Source organism: Prinia subflava, chromosome Z (genome assembly GCF_021018805.1).
Source record: "Prinia subflava isolate CZ2003 ecotype Zambia chromosome Z, Cam_Psub_1.2, whole genome shotgun sequence".
NCBI classification, from domain to species: domain Eukaryota; kingdom Metazoa; phylum Chordata; class Aves; order Passeriformes; family Cisticolidae; genus Prinia; species Prinia subflava.
In genome coordinates, this window is record NC_086283.1 from 101,426,400 (window position 1) to 101,447,889 (window position 21,490).

Below are 21,490 nucleotides of genomic sequence, written 5' to 3' on the forward strand. Positions count from 1 at the left end.
CCTGACATTGCCAAGCCCACCAGCAACCAATGTCCCCAAGTGCCATAGCCACGTGGTTTTTGAACACTTCAAGGGATGGTGATCCCATCACTTACAGACAATATGCATAATAATATCCATAATATCCATATCTGAAACTTGGTAAGGAAAAAAAAGGAGTAGTGAAAAGAAAAATAGAGAATTTTACTATCATGAGGACCCTCAAAAAATGGATTGTTATCCTCTGAAGTGAGTTATGCCTCTTGGTGAGCCACATGAAAGAGGGAAGCTTGAAGTTCTCCTGAGTCATCAGCACTTTCCTGTGACATGGGACAGGAAGGAGCTTTCCACCATCTGTCACACCCTGTGCATGTCTGGGCCTGGACTCACCAAGGTGGCAGCTACTGATTCAGCCAGAGTAAAGACACATTTAAGGGCATGAAGGCAAGTTCGGAAAGAGAAACATTTTCTTTCTTTCTTTCTTCCTACCAACACAGAGATATCCGTGACTTTGGCAGAAGTCACCCAGAAAACGTAGAGATACCTTTGACCCCTTCTTTCAAAATTCTGTGACCACAAACTTGAATGGGAGGATAAATAATTATGCCAGTCTCACTCTTCCCTATCACAGGCAAGACCTGAGATATCAAGAGAAAGGTATGGAAAAAAAAAAAGATAAATTCCTCCTAAGAGTTTGTCTTTGAAACACACCTGAACCTCAGGCAGAAGATTTAAAGATGGTTTGGGCAGCCTGGGGGCGCGCGAACACTCTCTGGATACCTACTGCTCTTTAAAGCCATTGATTCTTCTGATTAAATGTTTGTTACACAGCGGGCTATTTGAACTTTATTGGCAGCTCAAGACCATAGAATGGTTTGGGTGGGAAGGGACCTTAAAGCTCATCCAGTGCCACCCCCTGCCATGGGCAGGGACACCTTCCACTGCCCCAGGGTGCTGCCAGCCCTGTCCAGCCTGGCCTTGGGCACTGCCAGGGATGGGGCAGCCACAGCTTCTCTGTATCAGTGCCTCCCCACCCTCACAGGGAGTAATTTCTCCCTTGTGTTCTCTCAAACCTACCCTCTAAGTTCAAAGCCATTCCCCCTCACCATGTGACTACAGCCCTTGGTAAAAAGCCTCTCTACATCTTTTAAGTCCCCTGTAAACATTGAAAAGCCACAATAAAGTCTCCCTGTAGCTTTCCTTACTCCACTGTAGAGAGAACTTTGCAAACACTTATTAATAAATAACCAGTCTCATTAACACCACGATCACAGGAATGGACAACAGCTGCAATTCAGTTAAAAATGACTGCTCTCTCTGCTTTAATTTTCTCAGATATACTATCACCCAGTCACTTGATATCTTTTGTTTTCCTGTCCCCAGGAGCTGGAGTTGCCTTGTTCTTCAGTCATCGATTGAACTTGATGGGGGGATCCCTTCTCTTGTTTGCTAATACCATAAGATAAAGAGGACATCAGATGACACAGGCAGCACTGACTCCCTGCTTATAAAAAATTTATAACATCTCTCTCTCTTCTTTTTTACAGCAAAAGGAATCACAGCGTGTGGACTGAAATATATCTCTGCTGAATATTCACCAGCACCAAAGGCAGCTGACATCCCCAAAGCTTCTGGGAGGCTTTTGCAGAGGTCACACAATTCTCCAGAGCCTGACCAGCAGCAGTCATTTCACTCAGTGGTCCCTTGGGAGAAAAGGGGCAGCAGCCTCCGAATAAGTCACAAAAAAAAAAAAAAAAATCTGCTTTTTGGATTCAAAGCAGTATGAATAGCAGCACGATGCACGGTAAAGGGAACATCTGAAACTGTTCAACCTGGCCTTGGACACTTGCAGGGATCCAGGGGCAGCCACAGCTTCTCTGGGCACCCTGTGCCAGGGCCTGCCCACCCTCAGAGCCAAGGATTTCTTCCCACCACCTGATGTCAAAAAAGCACTGAGAAATCATTACAAACGTTTGCTGCAGCTTCTGTCTTTGAAAAGGGTGAATTATTGTTGCTCAGCTATACAGAAAAATGTAGTATGAGGAGGGACAACCTCCCTACCCCTCAGGGGCCAGCACAAACGAAGCAGGTTTGGTGCACGGCCTACGTTGAGTGTACATGTGAGGAGCTCACTTCATATCACAGCACACAGCACCCGTGAGGGATTCACTTCTCTGCACCAGAGGAGGAGAACCATTTTTCCTCCTCCCAGCCATTTATCACCCCTGGAGAGCCCAGCAGGCGCAGTTAACCCAGAGCCACACCAGAAGTGTGCAGTGCTGCTCCTCAGGCAGGCGCAGTCCTCCCCGCTGCCACACACAGCACTGTTCTGACTCTCCTAAAATGATGGGGAAACAACAGTGATGAGAGGTGCAGTGTCGTGCCCCAGGCATGCCCTGATCAAGTTTCTGGCTGCTGGTGACATCCCTCAGCACCCATGACCTCTTTGCTGCCCACCTCCCTGGCAAGGAGGTGACCTCGCTGTGCTTGGGAGCATCCTGCTGCCTGGCAAGGCTTTTTCTTTTAATCATGGAGCTACACCATGGTCTTCTCATGAAACTGAGTGAATCATCTGAAACTTTAAGTCACAGAATCACAGAATATTTTATGTTGGAGAAGCCCTCCAAGCCTGTCGAGTCTAACTGTACCCTAGCAATACCAGGGTCACTGCTGACCCAAGTGACACATCCACATGGCTTTTAAATTTTTCCAGGGACTGGAGACTGCACCCCTGCCCGTGGCATTCTGTGCTAGGGCTTAATAAGCCTTTCCTTGAAGGAATTTTTTACTAATGTTCAATCCAAACCTCCTCCAGTGCAACTTGAGGCATAGCTTACCCTGCATTGAACCAAAGTACAGTCTGCTTGTGAGACAAGGGGACTATTTATTGTAGCAACACAATGTTAAGGTTTAGAGGCTAATAATGATCTCTCCCCAGCCTATTTGGTTACTTTAAAACAGCCAGAGGTCTGCTGTGCTGGACCTTCTGCCTCTACATCAGTCCTAAATGTTCCACCCATCTGGTTGCTGAAATCCCCAGCACTCTCCTGCTGCTTCTGCTTGATCAGGACCCTGCACCTCTGATCCTGCTTACACAGGGGGAGCCTGCTGATTGCAGCTTCTGCACAGCCCCACAGTGCAAATATTAATTAGGAGAGTGTAATTACAGCAGTACCACCCACACGGCAAAGCGGCTTGGTAAACAGAAAAGCTCCTGCAGACACAACCTGTCAGTGGCACCTCAAATAGGTGAAACACTTACTAACAAAAATGTGACCCATGTAAAGAATAACCACTGCCTGCACCCCAGGAAGAACCCAAACAAGGGCTCTTTCAGGGCCTACAGTGCCTGCTCAAGAGGGGAAAGGTGGAGCTGACCTTTTTTTTTGTTGTATTCATCTTCCGTGGCGTTGGAGGAGTCTGAATGATAGTCCCGAAGCTCCTGTTCATACATCTCCAAAAAATTGTCATCCATCTTCCCTTTCTTGGACTTGTCACCTTTCTTCTTCTTCTTGTCTTTGCTTTTTTTGCCTTTTTTCTTCTTCTTCTTCTTTCTGCGCTCATAGTCGTCTTCATCCTCACTGCTGTACTCTCTTCTCTTGGTTTTTTTCTTTTTCTTTTTCTTCACTTCCCCATCAGCCTCTGAGTCCTCAGACTTTGATTTCTTCTTGCTTTTTTTCTCCTGGCTTTCATCTTCACCATCTTCCTCAGCTACCTCTTCCACTACCTCCTCTTCCTCCTCCTCCTCCTCCTCCTCTTCTGTTTTGTTCTTTTCAGCCTTCTCTTTCATGTCATTGTTTTACCCCCCTGCCCTTTTAGCAGCGCTCTGAGATTGCCTTAATCTTCTGCCACCTTTCCAGCTGCCAAAGTCCTTCAGTCCTCCTCTCCCTGCCTGGGCTGCCCTTCTTTCACAATGTCCTTCCTCCCCACTGGCTCAGCGTGGATTTGTCCCAGAGCCCCTTCCTAACCCCACTCACTTTCTGCCTCTCCCTGCCTTCCTTCACACCCTCGACTGAGGCACCCTCCTGTCTCTTCTGCCTCTCCTTGTCTTTGGGGTTTCTCTCCTTTTCCTCACTATTATTTATTCATTGGTGTGTGCTGAGAACTTTCTCCTCTTTTTTCAGAGCCCTACTCAGGGTCAGTTGTCAATATGGGTCTAGGGTATCAGGATGTGCCAATCAAGGTTGTAGCTCCCTGGAAAATTGGTCAGACAAAGGCACGTGGTCAAGTCGCTCCTTGTCCTTCATATGCCAGCCCAGGGCAGGGGAAAACAAAGACATTTCTCCTCCTCATGGCATGCAGCAGCTTCAGAAACCTCATGAAAAATTACTTAGTGCTGTCCAGTCATGTGGTTATAAGACAGATGCACGGGTGAAAAAGGAGACCCACCAAGCAACCATATCTCACTGGTCTGTATTTCCCCTCCATTATTCATGGTGTCAGGATCACCTTACTGATAACAGTGGTCTCAACTTCACTTGTAATTTCTTTTTTTTTCTTTTGACCAGCCAGGCCAGTGACCAGAAAAGACAAACACCCCCAGGACCTCTGCCTGGAGATGTCATGGCAGTAACAATTCACTTCTGCAACCAGTTCCTCCAGCCATGACTGTGCTGTGCTTACCACCAGAACCTCCAAATACTGATAATAAATAAATACAACAGTCAGAGGAAGCCACTGGGTGTGCTAGACACATGGTGCCCTGATAACCGCCTGTGTTGACCAACCAAATAGAAACAAAACTTAGATTAATAACTGAGCACAAGCACAAATATGCCCATCTGACTGCTTCCAGGGGCAAATATTGAGGAGAGATAGGGGAGAGACGAGAAAAATAAATGATGTAACAGCACAGCTGGAAGGACACTGCAGCATAAACTCTGCCCAGCACCCCACTTGTGCCCTGGGTTCCAGCAGGCTCTCATGGCAGATAAGGGAAGGACATGAGATTGGATCAATCTCAGCTGCAGTCAGGAGCTGATGATTTAAAGTCTGACAGAATGAGAACAGAGACAAAGGAAAAATAATATCTTCTTCTTTCTTCAAAGGTGCTGTTATGGGCTTTATCACAGAAAATTAAGTTTAATAAAAAACTACAGTTTAGAAAAACCATTCTGAATTTCTGCAGCGGAGATGAAGGGTACATAAAGCAAGCAGGGGAGTCAGCCTGGCTTTAAATCCCAGTAATGGAGCAGCTGGATTTATGGCAGGGTTGTAGGATGATGATGCAGAACCTCCTGCACCACCCACCCTGTCTGTGGGATAACTCAGCCCAGAGCTTCCTCCCCAGCTTCTTTCATCCAAGTGATAAATTAAATGTGATTTGCTTGATGGTGTGCTGCCCAGGTTAATGATATACTACCAGTAAGTCAGAGGTTTCATCCACGACAGGTCTTTCATGTACATGATTTAAAACTGTAAAACTTTCATGTAATGACAGAACTGGGGGCTTCCATGACCCAGCTGGGAGGAGAGGGTGGTAGGAGGGTTGGGTTATCAGGGGCACCAGGAACAGATGTTTTGATGTGCAGCCCACACAGGATGGCAGTGCCACTGCCCTGGGAAGACGTGGGTGGAGAACACCAGGTCCAGGGGCTGCAGGGTTGGTGTGGGTCTGTCCCCCCCTCCTTAGCAGTCCTTTGGCATCAGTCTCCAACTGTTTAAAGTGGATAATATTTTAGAAAGCACTGTATTTTTAATGGTCTCTGTTTGCTGAATGAAATTCTTTCCTTTAAGGATCATAAAGTGGATTATTCAGGGAGAGCTTCCAAGTAGGTTAAAGTACAGGTTTGGGATTAAACATGAGAATGGCTTTTCCAGACTCTTAAAACCATAAAGAAAATAAAATAATCACTGTTGTCCCTTATGATACAGCTCCGACTTGCCAAACTCCCAGGATGTCAGCACCACAGGACCTGGAATACCCTGATTATTTCCAGGTTCTTATTTTCTGGAGAGCAGCAGAAAGGCAGATAGTGCATCTCTGCATGTCACTTTTGAGAGCAGGCATGGAACAATTGTCTCAGGGGGCACCAGGGGCCCACAGCTCCAAAGGCACTGTCCAGGCACATGGATGGTGCCAGTCCCAAGGATCCCAGGGATCCTGCAGGGACATTTGATGATGCAGCACATTTTCCCACACAGATGCTTTGCAGCTCAGTGTGTTCCTGACTGTTGCCTTTCCCCTTTCTGGGACAGCCAGCAACACACAGCAGAAACTGCAGGCATAAATATTTCAGCTTAAATTTGGGGGATGGATTTAGGTTTTGGATGTGGAAAAGCCAGCCCTCTCCAGCAAGAAGAAGAAGGAAAAAAAATTCCACAAAATAGAAACATGCCTTCAGAAAAATAAAAACCTTGGAATCCCTGGGAAAAGTGAGGCTCATATCTTTGTTATGTTTTCAGTAGGTAAACACTTCATCACGTTGAGTCCCTGAGAGCTGCTGCTCTGAACAGCTCCAGCTCTATGCAGCAAAATGCTGCCAGCAGCGTCACAGAATTGTTTGGAAGGGACATTTAAAACTCCTCTCATTCCACTCCTTCCACTGTCCCAGGCTGCTCCAAACCCCATCCAGCCTGGCCTTGGGCACTGCCAGGGATCCAGGGGCAGCCCCAGCTGCTCTGGGCACCCTGTGCCATTGTTAAACCAACCTCACTGACAAAGAAAAAAGTTACCTGCCTTTGACAGCAGAGCTGTTGGAGTAGGAGAAATGCCTTTGCCTCCTCCTGCACTGGGAGATTCAGATTTAGGATGCTCACGGCACCTCTGGGAGCAGCCTCAGGCTGGTGCAGCCCCAGTGAGGGACAAACCCCAGCTACTTTGCAGAAATACTGCAATTAGTGCCTGGATGCCTTAGGAAGGCTGACCAAAACAGAGACTGGGCAGAGCTAGAGAATAAAGTAGGGATTTATTGAAAGGCCTTTAGGATACACCTTGGGCAGGACAGGGCCTGGCCAGGGCTATACCCAAGGTGCACTTCCAACGGTAACTAAATGAGCCCCCAGCTCATGAGATCTTACATTTTATAAGTTTTGGTCCATTTGTATATTGGGGTTTAATTGTCCAATCACAGCTCCAGGCTGTGAGGTCTCATCCTTCTTGTTCCTCCCTTCAGTCCACTCTTGTTTGTGCTTTTAGGCCTGAAAGTTGTCCTTGGTCTCCAGCAGGAAAAGAGCTGACCAGCACTTAATATGAGGCTCAGAACTACACCCCTAGGCAGCACAGAGTCTGAAAAACATGAAAGCTAAAACTTAAGGCATGTGTCATGAAGAATGATCTGAGGCACCAAAAGCACCCTGGAGAACCAGGACAGTTGTCCCAGGGAGAGCCACCCCTCTGAGATAACACCAGGCTTGCACTTCATTTTGTCCTGGTGCAGTAGAGCAGAACTTCAGGTGAAAGCCAGAGATAAATCCCCTCTATCAAACAGGCTGAAGTGATGGGGGAGAGGAGACATTTACCATGTCTTGATCCAACTTTGCTCCACACTCTTCCTTCATCTGTCGTTTCATTTTAATTAAAAAGAAATGTGCTGAGAACACTCCATTTCGCTTTTGTTCTTTGTGTGAATAACAGCTGGGAGAAGAACAATGGGATTTATTGGTGCATAAAGAACTACAGAAACAGAAAAGCAACCAAGCCATTGGTGAGAACCATTAGTTACAACTGTCAACAGTATTTATATGGGTTTATACTTTAACTCCACATTCAGCAAGAGATTCTCCCAAATCCTCCCTCCCAAAAAGACTCAGGCCAGAATCCAGCAGGGCATTATGATCCAGGGAGATTTATTGAATTATAACAGATTTGGTGGAGTATGAGAGGTCAACACTTGTGTTTTTTGAGCTCCTGACTCACCTGTAAACTTCTATTCCTAAGGTGCAGAAATCTCTCCAGTGCTAAACCTGGAACTATCCACTATTAGGTAATTATATGAATAATAACAAAAAATTATTACCTAAATATTAGGCAATGCATCAACACACCTTTTCTTTAGCTCATTCTCTTGTCTGTTATTCCTGTTTTGTACTGATTACTGTAAAATCCAGATGCTTGTACCCCATGTGCCATGCAACACAGCTGACACATCCCAAAGAAACTTTAGGAACATTTGTTCCAACCACCACCCCAAGGCAGATGCAGGGAAGCCTCCTGTTTCAGAAGTTATTTCTCAATACATGCTGCTGTGCACTTATGGCTAGGGAATATTGTTTTCTCTCTCTCTCTCTTTTTTTTTTTTTTTTTTTTTTTGGCAATGTCTGGGGACGAATTTTGAAATAAAATAAAATAAAATAAAATAAAATAAAATAAAATAAAATAAAATAAAATAAAATAAAATAAAACAAAAATAAATTCAATTAAAATAAATAGTCGGTGTCTGTATGCATGATCTGTATTTTTAGTGCTGTCTTGGTGACCAACACAGCCTATGGAGATGAAGGCAAAGAAAGGAGCTAAAAGGGCAGAGAGCAAGACTAAAGGCCAAGAACTTTCCCAGATATTTTTATGAACTAGCTGCTTTAATTTGCTTCCCCAGTGGGTGTGGTGGGGGGTTCAGGTAGAAGTATAATGCAGGGAAAAAAAGGGCAACTTTGACCTCCAGCTATGAGAGCTTTGGGTGAGTTTGAGGCACTCAATGCTCTGCCCAGGGCACCAGAAACACAGGCACACAGCCTCAGATTCCCCCTTTTTTTTTGTTTGGTTTTTGTTCATGGTTTTTTTTTTCCTTTTTTTTTTTTTTTTCCTGTGGATATTCTTGGCATTAAAGCAGGCTCTACCCCCATCTCTGGATAGTTTCTTGGAAGTACTCCCTGCAGCAACCACATCACACACATTTTATATATATATATATATATACTCACAGAGTCCACCTCCTTCAGAAAACGGATTTATTTACCACTATAAAAACAAACACCAAAGGATTCCTCTGGCTAAGACACTTCATTCCTGTGCCACACTCATGAGTGATGCACGAGATTACCCCAGGATGGGCAGAGGAGATGCTGTGGGTGCAGCAGCACAGCCCTGGCAGGTTTCATGAAACCAGTTTAATCAAACCTCCCAGTGCCTGCCCTCAGCTTGGCTTTTTCTTCCACTCCACCTGGCTACTTGCTACCTTTTCTTAAAATTATTTTATTGTTATTACCATTTTTATTTCTTAATAAACAACAAAACCCGCATGGGGATCCCACCCGGGGGATGCAGGGGTGCAGTTTTGGGGATGCTGGCGTACGGAGACCAACCCAGGCAGGCTGGAAAGGTTTTGGTCCGTCCGTGGGTTTTGGTGTGAGCTCGCTGCTCCCAAGCACATGGGCATATCGGCCTCTGCTGGTGGAACGGGGTTTAGGCGAGAGGAATATTTCCTAGCCGGACGCAGCGAGGTGCTCAGCGTCCCGCAGAGAGCAGCAGCGGCGCCTGGTCCGGGAACCGCAGGCATCCCTCAGCATCCGCAAACACACCCCGCCCTCAAAAGCCTCAAACCCAGCTCAGGAACAGAGAAACTGCTTCGTTCAAGGCTGTAAGGAAAAGTCTTGGAAATAGCAATACGGCATGAACGCTCTGAAAAGATTTTGCACAGGAAAAAAAAAAATTATATACATATGTGTACCATATCTTTCAAGAGCAGGTGATTGAGGTAAGGCTCTCAAACCCGTCTCACTGTAGGTGTTTGTGTGACTTCTCCACAGCACAAAACTTTCCCCCGTCATCTGAACAAACAGGTATCAGAACACAGACCCCCCTGTCAGCCCGGGCAGCCCCTGGGACTCCCCTGCCCCTCCCAGGACACAGCCACACAGGCACTGGGTGTCACCTGTCCAGCCCCAGGTGCCAGAGCAGCTGCAGGAGCACAGAGCTCAGGGCAGCCTGAACGAACTGAACAAAGGTAGGTTTAGATTGGACTTACACTGGGTATTAGAAAGAAATCCCTGACTGTGGCTGCCCCATCCCTGGGAGTGTCCCAGACCAGGCTGGAGGGGGCTTGGAGCAACCTGGGGTAGTGGAAGGTGTTATTGACCAGGGCAGGAGTGGAATGGGATCAGATTTAAAGTCCCTCACCACCCAAATTATTCCATGATTTTATGATTTCCAGGAGGTCTTTTCTCTAATGAGACTTTGAATAGAAACAAGGAATATGATGCCCTCATCTGCTGTTCCCTGGAGCTGCTGTGCCTTCAGTTCGAAGGCTTCTTCCAGAAATGTAGGATCTGCTCCTGATGCCCACAGCTGGCAATTTATACATGCAGTAATCCATTAATTTTTTTATTCACAACCTTAAATTATTTTAGAACCCACAAGTGTCATTTTAATGCTGTTAGTATGAAACCGAGCCCTTAAAAGGGCAAGTATGTAAGTCTGGTAGAAGAGATGCTTCCTTTTTTTTTAATCCATTTAATTCACAAGATTTAAACACTGCTAAGAATTAATTAACAACAATTAAAACCAAATTGAACTGTGATTATGGCTGTGATTATGTGTCCATGAGAAGTCAAGCTGAGTGTACATGAACTCAGCAAATACAAGCTCAAAAAAACCCCTCAAAATAAGCTTTCTGCTTAAACAGAGGGCTCTTGAAGCTGAGAAGTCAAACTCTGTCACCCAAGGAGTTGTGCAACAGGGGGTTGGGAACAATGTGATCCAAGCCCTCTTCAAGGGAGTTTAACACCATGAGAAAATGGTAAAGGGACTTATTACATTTTCAACTGCTTCTCCAAGTGCCTTTTAGGAAGGTGATAAGAAAGTAAGTGATAAGAAGATCAGGAATTTCAAGTGTAAACAGGTAAAACTCCTATGATGAAGGACAAAAGTATCAGATAAACAGCTTAAAGGACATTATTTCTATTTAAACCAGCCGTGCAGGCAACTCTAGTCAAAGCATTAGCTACAATTACTGGTATTGCACCTGTCTTCCTACTGAAGAGACTTTTCCCTTAATGACTAACAGTTCAAGTCATGCTGATTCCAGGGAACAGGAGACTGAGCCCGAGACTGCAATTCTTCTTTTCCTTCTGACCACAATATAGATTATCCCAGCCAACAAACATGGGAAGAGTTATTCTGAGCACCTTCTGTACCAAATACTTGAGCATCCCACCCGTGAGCCTGTAGGGTTATTTTAAATTTCCCCCAGGAGAGGTCAACATGCCTCCTTGTCTGCTAAAACTTCCTGACATGGCTGTTCTGCCAGAGGACTACAAAATCCAGTGTTTCCTGAGAAGGCCATGACTCATGTCAGCTTTAAGCATCTCAAAGGACACTGCTCTCCCTGCAAACAAACCACCACAGATCACAAGGAGAGGCAGCAGCACAAGTGTCAGGGCTGCCAGGAGAAAAGCAGGGGTAAAGAACCCTAAGAGCTCTGTTTTTGTGAGGTATTGACCACGGTGAGATTTAAAGTGTGGATTGAACCACTGACATCACTGGGACTAACCAATGCTGGAGCACCAGGTGAATCAGAGCAGGCTAAGCAATCCCCAGGGCTTTGCTTGTGTTTCCCTGCTGCCTGCACTCAGGGGCTGCTCCTCCCTGCAGAGCCCTGGCACCCCTCTGCCTGCTCCTGCACAGCTACCACCCACCACAGCCCCTGGGGCCAGGGGCAGCACCAGGTCCTACACAACTCCACCCTCACCCAGGCACTGGGAGAGCTCCAAAAGGGGAATTTCTATCCTTAAAAATTCACTCCCTACCACCCTGTCAAAACTACTGTCTGTGGTGGAGGCCAGGCACCATCCCAGCCCAACATCCCCAGTTTTCCCCTTCTCACTCCAGTGCCAACTCAGGCAAATACATGTTGGCACTACAACTATCCCAGCCCTGAGCTTCCTCCTCCTTATTTCAGCTCATTTTGCTCTATCCAACAGAATGATCAAAACCACCTCTGAACTCCAGGCTGTGTGCTTTTCACACCTCTGCCCAGCTTGGGCTAACAGCCCCATTTCAATCCATAAGCAGGGGCTGCCACTTTCCAGGGGAGAGGAGATGTGAGGGTGAAAAAGGGAGAGAGGGTGTCAGGTCCACATTTTTCAGATAATTCCTAGCAACGGACCAGGCTGCATTTCCATCCATCTTCTCACTGCATCATGAGCAGCTCATCCTTGCCACACTGTTCCACCACCTGCAGAGTTAATCATCTTTTTCATTAACCTGCATGCTTTGGGACTAGATCCTCCAGAAAAAAAAAAAAAAAAAAGAAAAGAAAAGAAAAACAAAACAAAACAAAACCAAACAAACAAAAAACCCAACAAAACACACACACACACAAAAAACCAAACAAAAAAACCCCAACCAACCAAAAAACCCCACACCCCAAAAAACAAAAAAAACCCACACAAAAACAAACCAACACAAAAAACCCCACAACCAAAACAAAACAACAAAACAAAACAAAACCAAAAAAAACCCAAAAAAACCCCAAACAACAACAACAAACCCAAACCCACCACCACCAAAAAAACACCAAAAAACAAACAAACAACAACAAACCACACGCAAAAAGCCAACACTATAAAACAAGTTGTGAGCCAAAGGGCGTGTTTAGGGAGCACCCATGTGGGCAAGTCTCCTGCAAATTGACCAACCTACCTCACCTGAGCACTCTGCTCACAGGCAGGCCAGGAAAGAGATTCTCCCTTGGATTAAGAATAAATACACCGCCTCCTTTGAAAAGCATATTAATTAATGGCATTCATTAGGGAGGCAGCCAGGAAACCAGGTAATTTAATTTCTCGAGTACACAATGTTAGGAAAGATAATGGGCCCAAAGCCAGCCCTGCCAACAAGGTGAAACCTCTTTCATTTATAATCAGAGAGGTGGGGAAGTCAAGCATGAATGTCAGAGAGTCACTAGAGAAACCAGATACACCAAGCAAGCACTAAATTATCCAAATGAGTCCATTATATCTATTGCTGCCATGTACTGCCTGAGGGAGATGGGAAAGCTCTCCCAGCAGAGCAGGGATGCCACGGGCCAGTGCTCTTCTGCACATGAGAAGCTTTGCTGGGCTGACCACCACACAGACAAAAATTACAGAGGGAAAAAAGGAAAAGCTACCAGGCAGCGATTTGCTACAGGAAATCATGAGCACACCCCCACAGAAATAGTGCATCCAGCTCTGGGGACCCTCAGCATTGGACATGAACTTATTGGAGCATCTGGAAGCCACAGAAATGCCCCGAGGGCTGGAGCACCTCTGTTCTGCAGACAGAAATCCTGGAGAAGAGAAAGCTCTAGAAGAGCTCTGGTTTTCCTCAAACATCTCAGAGAACTTAGAGACAAACCAGTCTAACAGAGAGTAGCCAAGCGCAAAAGGTTTTCCACCCTTTGAAAAGATAATTTTGGGCTCGAGGTGGGTGGAGATAATGGATTTATGACAGCCACATGCCCAAGCTGATTTAGGAAAGCAGGGACAGAAATATGAGCAAATGGTTCCCACCTTCCTTGGCACAAGTGTTGACCATTTGCACCTTGGGCTGTCACAGGGACCTTTCCTTTCCAGGGACCCAGCAGCAGTCAGTGCAAGCAAGACTGCTTCAAAGCAAGAAAGTACAGGGCAGCTTCCCTGCCTTTTCCATCCCTAAAGAAATGCAAATGTATTTTTTCCCTCCTCTGAACGATAAGCCACCTCAGTACATTAATTTCTCTAATTGCCATCATTACAGTGGACCACTAAGTTCTCCTAATTCATAAAAAGGACTGTACTCCAACACTTTATCTGACCTGGGGAATATATTCTTTCCTTTAGGACAGGTTTGAAATTACTTCTGGATATACCTACTAAACCCTTTACAATTGGAATTCAAGCAATTTCACTGAAACCATGTTTGACTTCTCTATCCAGAAACAGATACCCTATCCTGCACGTATCTCCAAGGGAAAGTGTTCCTGTTATCCGAAATGGCATTAAGATTTAATACAAACAACACAGTAATTTAGCCTTTTAAAATTCAATAATGGCTCCTCTGATTTGACACACAGCGAAATTGATTGCAGAACTACTATTAACTTCAACAATTTGGCTGTGAGCTTCCTGACAAATTCAAAATTACATCCAAATCACACAACATCATTTATTATGATGTAAGCTATTATACATTAAATTAAAATCAAAGCCTGCAGATGTTTCTACAGCTCTGTTTACTTAAAAGTTACACAACTAAAGAACACCATTTTAATATTTTTTAATTTAATCCTATTCACAGTCTTCTGAATCCAATTGTATTGAATATTTAATGCAAATATGGGATCATAGAGCCATTACATTTGGAAAAGCCTCCAAGATCACTGAGTATAGCCATTTAACAGTGTGATCCCACTGAGAATTTAGTGCTGCCAAGCAAAGCCACTGCCACTGTTGGCACTTCACAGCAGGAATAAGTGCTTTCAGAGTTCAGACCCATAATTGATGTCATGGCAGTAAATATGCAGACCCTGAGTGTCCTCCAACTCCAATGGAGTTAAACTTTGAAGAGATTTCACTGAATCCTGGAATGGTTTGGGTTGGGAGGCACCTTAAAACTCATCCAGTTTGTGTGGGGAAGGACACCTTCCACCGTCCCAGGCTGCTCCAAGCCCTGTCCAACCTGGCCTTGGACACCTCCAAGGATTCAGCTGGAATCTTTTCTTTTGTGGACACAACCTCTCCAATCCCTCTATCAGATCCATGTGTTGGAGAGCAGAGGAGCAGCAATGATTAAGGCCTGTGGTCCCCAGAAATTCTGCAGAAAATATCCCATCTTGTAAGTTATCCTTGCCCTGCTCACTTAAGGAGAAGAATCTAATTCAGTAACACCAGAAAGGCTCAAACACAGCTCTTCAGATGCTGCCAAATTACCTCTGAAGCTGTTATATTGATTTCCTCTCCCGTGTGCCCACAGCCTCCTCAAAACCTGCCAAAACCTTGCTCAGCCTCCCTGGCTGCCCCTGAGCCTCCTCTCCTGTGGGATGGAGCAGCTGCAGGGTCCAGCTGCACCCCTGCACATCAGTGGACAGAAATATCCTGGCAGCAGTGCCCAGACACTACACCTTAAATATTTCCTGTGCTGCAAATGTTGTCTCAGATTTTAAGATGGTCACTGTCAGTGTAGCCCCAACCAGAGAAGCCACTCTTCCAGGATCATGGGGGGAAAACTACCTTTATTTGTAATTTCAAGGTTAGTCTGCAGTGATATGAGTGTTCCCAGCTGGGACTGGGTCCCTGCTGTGCTGAACCCTGCAGAAAGCACACTGAGAGGGAAAGTCCTCACCCCAAAGGATCTGTGTGGCCAAAAGGGACACAGAACTAACAGGAAAAGGGCAGGAGCACGGCCACCAGGTCAGCACAGTCGAGCTGGGGACACCTCCTGGCTCCATCACATGTCCTGCTTCAGCAATTACTGAGTCACCAGCAGCAACATCCCCTAAAACCCCAAAGTTCTGGGTGTTGAGCAAAATGCACCAGCCATCCATGAGCCAAAGCTGAAAATCCTACACATTAGACATCAGAGAGGGTGGAGAGCTGAGAACAGGGGCAGAGCTGCTGGGGCTTTATTTCCTTTCAGAGTAAAATAGAAAGGATAAAAAAAAAATTAAACAACAACCTCAAACACCCCAACAACAACAAAAACCACGCCCACACACACAAAAACCCTAAACAAATAAAGCAAACAACCCCCCAAAAATGTTTGTTTTTGCAATCATGTACAAACATTGTGTTCTCTTAATGTTTTCACCCTTTCTGACATTAACCATTCCCAGAAAGCTTATAACAAGGCAGAATTTCCAGGACTTGATTTTAGGAAGGAAACAAAAAACCACTTCTGCAGTTCTTCTACAGACTGGAAATGCTGTGGATCCTACAAACCCTATCCAAACTCTGATATGGGATTTCAAGAGGTACCTGTGAGTCTGCTTAAACACAGAGAGGCAGAATGGGTTTATTTCTCTTTTTATTCACACCAAACCTCTGAGTCAGCCTGGTAGCATTGTCTATCTTTCATCATAATCATACCATCCTCATCTACCCAGTTCTCCTTATCTTGAACAGGTGTTAGGGCATTGCAGCACAGAAACGGCTCTAAAGAGGTACTGAAAGTCAACTTCTGGCCAAACTTTCTTTTTTCAGATATTTGTTCACCTCTTTTCTTGTATAAGCCATAAAATTAACACCACCCTTTTATGTTGTGTGGGGGGTTTTTTTCCTTTTTTTTTTTTTTTTTTTTTTTTTGTGCTAAGAGAATTAGTTTAAAAGATTTCTGCCAAAGAGGATTAGAGACGTTGTTACAAGCTGCCAAGAAACAAGAGTGCAAGTGTATGTGTGTGCGTCTGGGAAAGGATAAAAGTAAAATAATTGCAGCTGAACTTGCTCAGATAACAGCAAATAAATACAAAACTTTCTATTAAGCTGACATAAAAAATAGAAAAGCTGTCAGAGTTACAGGGATCCGGACCTAACCCAAGAAATAGCAATATCCCTTATCTGTCTGTGCCATGGATTTACTCTCAGGCTGTCAGACTTGATCTAGTTATTTCCAGCAGGACTCACTGCTTCCTACACCTTATCTGAATATGGCTGTAAGTAGCTGCACACATGCAAATAAAGCTCCCCCAAATGCACATCACCAGTTCCCTCCCCAGGTACCCTGGGCTCCTTTCCCAAGCTCCCTTTGTGTTATTTGTCTGTGGGTGACTCCAGCACAGCTGCACAAATGCTCTCCCTCCTGTGACAGGGGGCAAAAAGAAAACTCTCAGGTCATAAAATCCCAGGATGGGTTGGATGGGAACATGGGCCATGGGCAGGGACAACTTCCACTGTCCCAGGTTGCTCCAAGCCCCATCCAGTCTGGCCTTGGACACTGCCAGAGATCCAGGGGCAGCCTCTTTGTGTCGGTGCTGCAGCAGCTCAAGACAAAACCTCCCTGGCCCCCTCCTGCAAAACCACCAGTAAATTCTGTTACAGCCCAGGTGAAGGGCAAACCAAGGTTAACACCCACTTCCACTGACACTTCCTGTGGTAAACAGCTGCATTTTAGTCTGGTGACTCCAGGTCCTGCTGATCTTCCTGAGAATGGTGAGACTGGAGGGCAATGTGGGTACCTGTAGGTAAATGTTGGGGGTTTTGGAAACAAAGCTTCCAATGCTGGAGAATTCAGCATAGTTACAACAAAGATCCACCACCTCCTGGCAATTCCCTGGCTTCCCAAAACATCTTTGGTACTGGTATGTGCCAAATTGAAGCCAGAGTGGCTTCAGGTGCCTAGGCAGGCACTGGCACAGCGACCACGCTGAGGTAAACCCAGGTGTTTGACTTTACTGTGTTCAAGCTTTTCACCATTATTGCCTTAACTCTATTTCCACAGGTACACTTCCCACGGCAGTAGAGCTCGTGGTTAACTTGCCTTCACACTTGTACACGTGCTTGATGTCACTGCATGTACCGACAGATCAGCAGAAGGATTTTTTTCAGTTTGTAAAATGTAGATCAAGAGCCAAAAGCACCTAACTCAAGCCCCAACATACCCAGAAAGTTTTCATTCCTCAGAAGGATTTGCACCAGCCCTGGAAAATTTTGCCCACTGAAGCACAGGTGCAGAAATTACTGGGTGAATAAAAACTGGAAAAGCCCTCCACAATCATCAAGTCCAACCATTCCCCAGCACTGCCCAGGCCACCACTGCCCTGTGTCCCCAAGTGCCACATCCACTGGCATTTAGATGGGGACTCCACCAGTGTTCTGGGCTGTCTGTTCCAGTGCTTAACAACCCTTTCTGTGAGGAATTTTTCCCTAATATCCAATTTAAACCTCCCTGGTGCAATTTAAGGCCGTTCCCTCTCCTCCTGTCCCTATCCCTGTTCCCAGAGCCCCCCGGCTGTCCCCTCCTGTCAGGAGCTGTGCAGAGCCACAAGGTCCCCCCTGAGCCTCCTTTTCTCCAGAGCAAACCCTTCCCCACTGCTCTGTGTTGCAGCACCAGGCATGTACCCACCAAGAAGCAAACAGGTGATGATTTTTCTCCCGTGCTGTTAGTTCTCAAATTAGATTTCTGAAATTACTGTTTCAGGACCAACCCTCAATATCCATCCAAGTGTTCGTTGTGATTCTACACAGCTGAACTCCAACACAAAGAGGAGGATGAGAGTCACTTCCATTTGCTAAGGGAAAAGGGCACCGTGGCAGGAGCAGAGAGAGCTGGTGTAATGTGCAAATATATATGCACACACAGACAGTAAAACAGCATCTGAAGCACGAGGACAAATAGAAAGGAGAAAAGTAATCCAGACCAGATAACACTGTCCTTGCAATGGGCTACAGCACTTGAAGGACAGACATGAAATATCAAAGCAGACACACAATATAAAGCAGATGAAATAACCTGACACAGAGAAAATCAAAAACCAAACGGACAACAAACCAAAACTAAAGAGAAAGCCCCAGAACAAAACAAACACACAAACCTCCATATATAAAAGGCACCTTTACCAGAGGAGATGTAGAGAGAAATGTTATTCCTGTGTGTCTGTAATCTAGGAGACATAGGTACTTGAGAGCCAAGTCCCATTCAGATCTTTGTAGAGAAGGCACTCATGGAATTTCTTTTTATTCCCTTCACAAAGAAATTGCACATGGCCAAATTTTACAACTCTTATTGTCATATGGCAATAAGAGTTGTAAATTGTGGCATATTTTGTGCTGTTTCCACCAGAGCTAGATAAGTGCACCTGAATAAGGTTTTTAGAAAACTTTCTCAGACATCCCTCGGCTGGTGTTTTCCTCAGAAAAAGGCCACCAGTGCCCACCAGTGTCACTGGAAGTGCAGCCTGTGCACTCCTGAGGGGCTCTGGGCAGAGCTGAGGACAATCCTCCCCCTCCTTACCTCTTATCACAACAGGGGACAGCCTTCAAGACACTTAAAACTCACCCAACAAATCCCTGCCTCAGAGATATCAGTAATTAGGACCGCACCTCACTGGGCATCCTCTAACCCCTGCTTGGGTTCAGTCCAGCAGCACACCCAAGACAGGCTTAAAATTAAGCCCCAGACCCCAGGGTCCAAACCAGGGATTTTCATGTGAGGTTAAAGCTGCTCAAAGAACAGGGAGCTGCTCCAAAATTCAATCATACATGATCTCCAGCACATGAAGGAGAATTCATGCACGTATTTGAAAGACACTAATTTCTTTCATGTGATGCTACAAAGCAGATTAATTAGAATATGTCATTAATATATGTGAAACACCTCCAAAAGTGTAACTACTCTTTGTCTTTGGATAAGATTTACTTGCACAGCACTTCTTGTGCAAATGAAGAGAAATAAAGCAGGAAAATCTCCTGACTATTTACCATTTTGCCATCAAGATCTTCAATGCAGCTCAACCCTCACTGCCAGGGTCAGAGCATAGAATGGTTTGGATTGGAAAAGACCTTTAAAAATCATCTGGTCAACAATCCCTCCCTCATCCTCCCAAATCTTCAAGTCTGCATTATTTCATTTAAAATATTAATAAACCTCCTGTTTCCTGCTGCAGCAGCCTAACCTATCCACCCCCCCAATCATATGGATTTGGAGAAGCTTATTATAATCATAAGCCATCAAGTCATCACTTAAGTTTTTAGTTCCTCTTTATTAACTTATGTAAATTTGGCTCCTTTGAGAGTGAAGCTGTGGCAGGAGAGAACAGGGCACTTCACTGCTCTTAACCCCAATTTATGCATGTTCTTACACAGGCATCCTCCACCTGTGCTAAAGAACAGCAGCACTCATTTTTGATGTCACCTGTCCTCTCCTGCAGGGGATAATATGGTGAGATTTTGGGAAAACAAACAAACAAACAAACCAAAACAAGTAACAAATAACAAAGGGTGCCAGTGTAGCTTTTTTACCTGTCTGCAAAATATCAGTATCAGGCTCAAAGTAAACAGAAGCTATTATGGCAATTTGCTGCATCCCTTCAGCCTGAAGGCTTTTTCTCTGCATGTTTTAACTTCTTTCTCCATACAGAGATAAAAGATTCTGAAGGTGATTTTTTTCTCTCTGATTACAGCAGGAAAAAAAAAATCACATTATGACTTCTGATTATAACTGAATATTATTTCTGCTCATTTTCTGGAGGGAAAGGGTGTCTGTGTACTTATAGATTTGGGGGTAATAGAGAAAATGAAAACCACTGCCCTACCAGCAGACTGTAGCCTGTTCCCCAACCACATGGTGCCCACTCTCGTTCTGGAAGTGCTGAGCCAATTCCCTCCTTCGACTCCTGGGTGCAGATTCCTAATTGAAGCCACCTCAGAGAGGAAAAAGTTGTCCCTGAGGTCTCAGGTGCCCTCAGCAGAGGAGTTCAGCCAAGGAGGGAGTCTGAGTATTTATGTGCCAAAGTCAGCTGGGAGCCTTGGCTGAGCTAATGAGGGCTTTAAAAAAATATGAAGCCAGCAAGGACCTATCAACCTCTGAGAGATGGTAAGGAGATGACAACAAAGCCTTTATTGTTGTTGTTGTTGCTATTACTATTACTACCATTATTATTATTAATGTTGTTTTTGTTGATAATAATAATGAGAAGAAGAAGAAGAAGAAGAAGAAGAAGAAGAAGAAGAAGAAGAAGAAGAAGAAGAATGAAGTGTCCACTAATCCAGCCATTGCAGGTTCACCCCAAAAATTCTTTTCCCCATTTAATTCACTTTGACTTTTTTCATACAATACAGAATAGATCCATTTTCATCCTTTTGTACAAAGGTGGAGAAAACCTGCAGTTTCTGACTTTCAGCATCAAAGGAAGTCAAATCCCCTTCTCAAGGCACAACCTGGGTTTGTTTGATGGAGTCAATCTTGTGTACCTGAGAATATTCAGTCGTGAAGATAAATGGACCTGACATTATTTTTGTGCTTTTCAGCATGCAGACCTCAGCACAGATCCTCCCCCACCTCTTTCCCAAGCATTTTCAACTTGGGAAAAGGAACAAAGGAGCACTAGGGAGAGCTGTGCACCACGGTCAGTGTGGTCTGCACTTAACCAAAGGGCAGGTCACTACTGCTTTGCAATAGGAAAAAAATCAGGTCAGGGCAGGAATCCTTAGGAAAATGTGGTGCAGAAACCCTGGGTAGAGGACACCATCTGCTACTCTTCCTCAGGTCACAACTCACCAGCTGCACTTTCCACTGTAAAACAAACAGTTTCCACTGTAATTAAAACACTGCATAGTTACAGAGCTGCTCTCATGAAGACCTGGCCACCAACAAAGGGATATATCACAGTGTCTCTCTGAAAGAGCAACCTTTAAGGTTTAATATTGGACTTTGAAGGCAATAAACTTATTAGCCCTGTCACAGGGGGTATTAGGGGGGTCTCAAGGTGCTCAAGCCCTGGCTGGGGTGGCACTGCTGACCTGCAATGCAGCAAGGAGCAGCCACGGGTGTTCACCCTGCAGCACACCATCCCTCAGAGAAAGGACTGAATTCAGACACCATTTCAGTTTACCTGCCCCAGTTCTCTGTGCCTGTGTTTAGGTCAGCACAGATTGAAGTAGTCTTTGCTTTGTTGGCTTT

The 21,490-nt window shown here is 45.2% G+C and overlaps 1 protein-coding gene across 1 annotated transcript in view; it reads right to left on the reverse strand.

The window, feature by feature from the left end:
• LOXHD1 (lipoxygenase homology PLAT domains 1) overlaps window positions 1-20,281 on the reverse strand; it is a 172,254-nt gene extending 151,973 nt beyond the window's left edge. The window contains exon 1 of the mRNA XM_063423238.1: window positions 20,124-20,281. Coding sequence (XP_063279308.1) covers window positions 20,124-20,154 — 31 coding nt within the window. The 5' untranslated portion in view covers window positions 20,155-20,281. The remainder of the gene's footprint in view (window positions 1-20,123) is intronic.
• Window positions 20,282-21,490: the final 1,209 nt, after the last annotated feature.